The 2,404-nt window shown below is 42.1% G+C and overlaps 1 protein-coding gene across 1 annotated transcript in view; it reads left to right on the top strand.

Annotated features, from left to right (window-relative positions):
* The window catches only part of LOC107089311 (hepatic leukemia factor-like), a 19,307-nt gene extending 17,063 nt beyond the window's left edge, over positions 1-2,244 (top strand). The window contains exon 3 of the mRNA XM_015382036.1: positions 1,976-2,244. Coding sequence (XP_015237522.1) covers positions 1,976-2,229 — 254 coding nt within the window. The 3' untranslated portion in view covers positions 2,230-2,244. The remainder of the gene's footprint in view (positions 1-1,975) is intronic.
* Positions 2,245-2,404: the final 160 nt, after the last annotated feature.

Below are 2,404 nucleotides of genomic sequence, written 5' to 3'. Positions count from 1 at the left end.
TAAACTTTTTTTTTTGCAGTGGCCCTAATTCTCTTCCGTAGGATTAACATCAAAATGAGGAATGACATTAAAATGGGTTTTATTTTTTCATGTTATACTTAAAAAAAAAAAACCAAATTCATGGACTTTATCAGTAAAATAAGATTTCCTTTACATTAAACATGAGTAACATTTATTTTCTCTCACGATTTAAAAACCACTAGATGCAAATAAAAGCAGCGTCCGTCGTATGAAAGCTCTGCAGGGAAGAAACTGCTTCTTCCTCTGCGGTCTTCCAGGTTATTTACAGTAAACAGACGCTAAGCCCCTCCCCCCCCAGCTCAGAGTTCAGCAGTTCATCGCTCACAGTGACGATAACAATCACACAAAGATCACTGAGCGTGACGTCAAGCTGGATCCACATTAAAACCTTTCCAATCCATGATTGTTGGAGGTTCTGTGTTCTGACCCGAGCCGTTGGTTCCAGCTGCTTTAAAAGGTCTCCGTTCCTTTTAACCGTCAGATCTAAATCGGCTTATTTTCCAGGTCGCCTCTCTGCCTACAGAGACTCTTCAGTCCTCCCCTAGAGAGGATTTTATGAACTCTAACCAATAGACAAGAACCATTAGGAGGAAGGGTTCCACCTTTTCCTTCTTTAGAAATGCTGCTGGTTTAGTTCCTGAACCTGAAACGGATCAGAACAGCAGTTATTCATTAACTCTGGGTTCCATTCAAATCATTAAAAGTCGTTAAATTATTATTTTTTTTAAATTAAGGCCTTAATTGGCATTAAAATGTATTAAATGTGATTATAGTGGCATTTAAAATGCTGTATTTAAAAAAAGATTGTATGTTTGGAAAAGAAGCTAGAGAACGGGAACATGGTACTTGTTGACGGCTTTAAAATTATTTCTAAGAGCATTTAAAGAGTATTAAAACACATTAAATTAGAGTTAGTAACTTCTGTATAAAGCTTGTAGCTGTTTGCTGTTGTTGATTCATAAAAGCAGAAACTTTAAATCACCTTTCACCTCCTTGTTAAATGACCTTTGAACCCGACTCGTCATGTCTTCTTCAGTTTAGTGATTTCATTTATAAATAGAAGGAAAAAAGCTCCAATCTGTTCTGAATATAATTGGAACTTTGATTAAAACCTAAATAAATGGAGAAAAACATAATTGGTTCCATTTAAAAGAGATAAATAAGTAGAACCTGTCCTCTATCGGTCTGAAAAGGAACACAGATCCTTTTCTAAGCCTTTGGTGCCTCTGAGAACCATCCTCCTCTCATGGAGAACCTTCCTAGAAGAGGCCAATCCAACATTACTCCATCAGAGGGTCAGTGACTCATCCAGGAGGTCCAAGAAGAACCCAGAAGAACCTGTAAAGATGTGTTGGATCAGAAGGAAAGTTTGATCAGAAATGTTTCCAAGGAGAGAACCACCTCTGACCCAAAAGACCTCGGTCTGGTCTCGCCACGAAACATAACGGTGATCCTCTTTGAGAAGATGTTCTGTAGACTAATGAGACTAAAGTCGACCTTTTTGGAAGGTCGGTTTCCTTTCATTTGAATTTACTTAAGAGCCAAAATGTGAATAAGAAAAGTTTCATCCCCAAACGGGAAGGACTAAAGCAGAGGAGCTGAAGGAAGCCGACATCCAGAGATGTTTCTGGTTTTAGGACTCGGATGGGTTCCCCTCAGAACTGTTTGTTCCAGACGGTTCTCCTTCAGGGCCCGGCAGATCTAGAACTCTTTAAGCGCTCACACGTCGGCTGTGAGGTCAGCGGCTCTGACCGGCTGCCGCTCGTTAATTTGGGTCATGATGTACGAGCCGCCAGCGGATCAGCGGCTGAGGGAAAAGCCTGCTGTAGTTTCTGTTGGAGGGGGGAGGGTAGTTCTCTGGTGTGACAGCACCCCCTGCTGGTCAGCAGGAGCACAGCACTGCTGCAAACATGGTGGACTTCCTGTTTCTTAATTGCTCTTTTCTTTTTCTCAGCGCTGCCTTCTGCCAGAGACACCCCCAGTCCCATCGATCCCGAGTCCATCCAGGTCCCGGTGACCTACGAGCCCGACCCGGCAGACCTGGCCCTGTCCAGCGTTCCTGGTCAGGAAATGTTCGACCCGAGGAAACGCAAGTTCTCTGCGGAGGAGCTGAAGCCACAGCCGATGATCAAGAAAGCCAGAAAGGTCTTCATCCCTGAGGACCTGAAGGTGAGAGAAAGTTCTCCATCGGGTCGGTTCTCAGGTTGAATTAGTAAATTAACAGAAACTTTCATTTCGATGCATGAATTTATAGCAATAAAATAAAAAAGCCTTATTTATTTATATTGGCATTTTGGAAGTACAGTATTTTTGTCTTGTCTTTCCTCCTATCTTTCCTTCCTTCCATCCTTCCTTGCTTCCTTCCTTCCTTTGTTTTTTCCTT

Source organism: Cyprinodon variegatus, unplaced genomic scaffold, assembly GCF_000732505.1.
Source record: "Cyprinodon variegatus isolate N-32 unplaced genomic scaffold, C_variegatus-1.0 Scaffold247, whole genome shotgun sequence".
NCBI classification, from domain to species: Eukaryota; Metazoa; Chordata; class Actinopteri; order Cyprinodontiformes; family Cyprinodontidae; genus Cyprinodon; species Cyprinodon variegatus.
The sequence above is the reverse complement of the archived record's forward strand: the minus strand, read 5'-3'. Positions and strand labels throughout refer to the sequence as shown.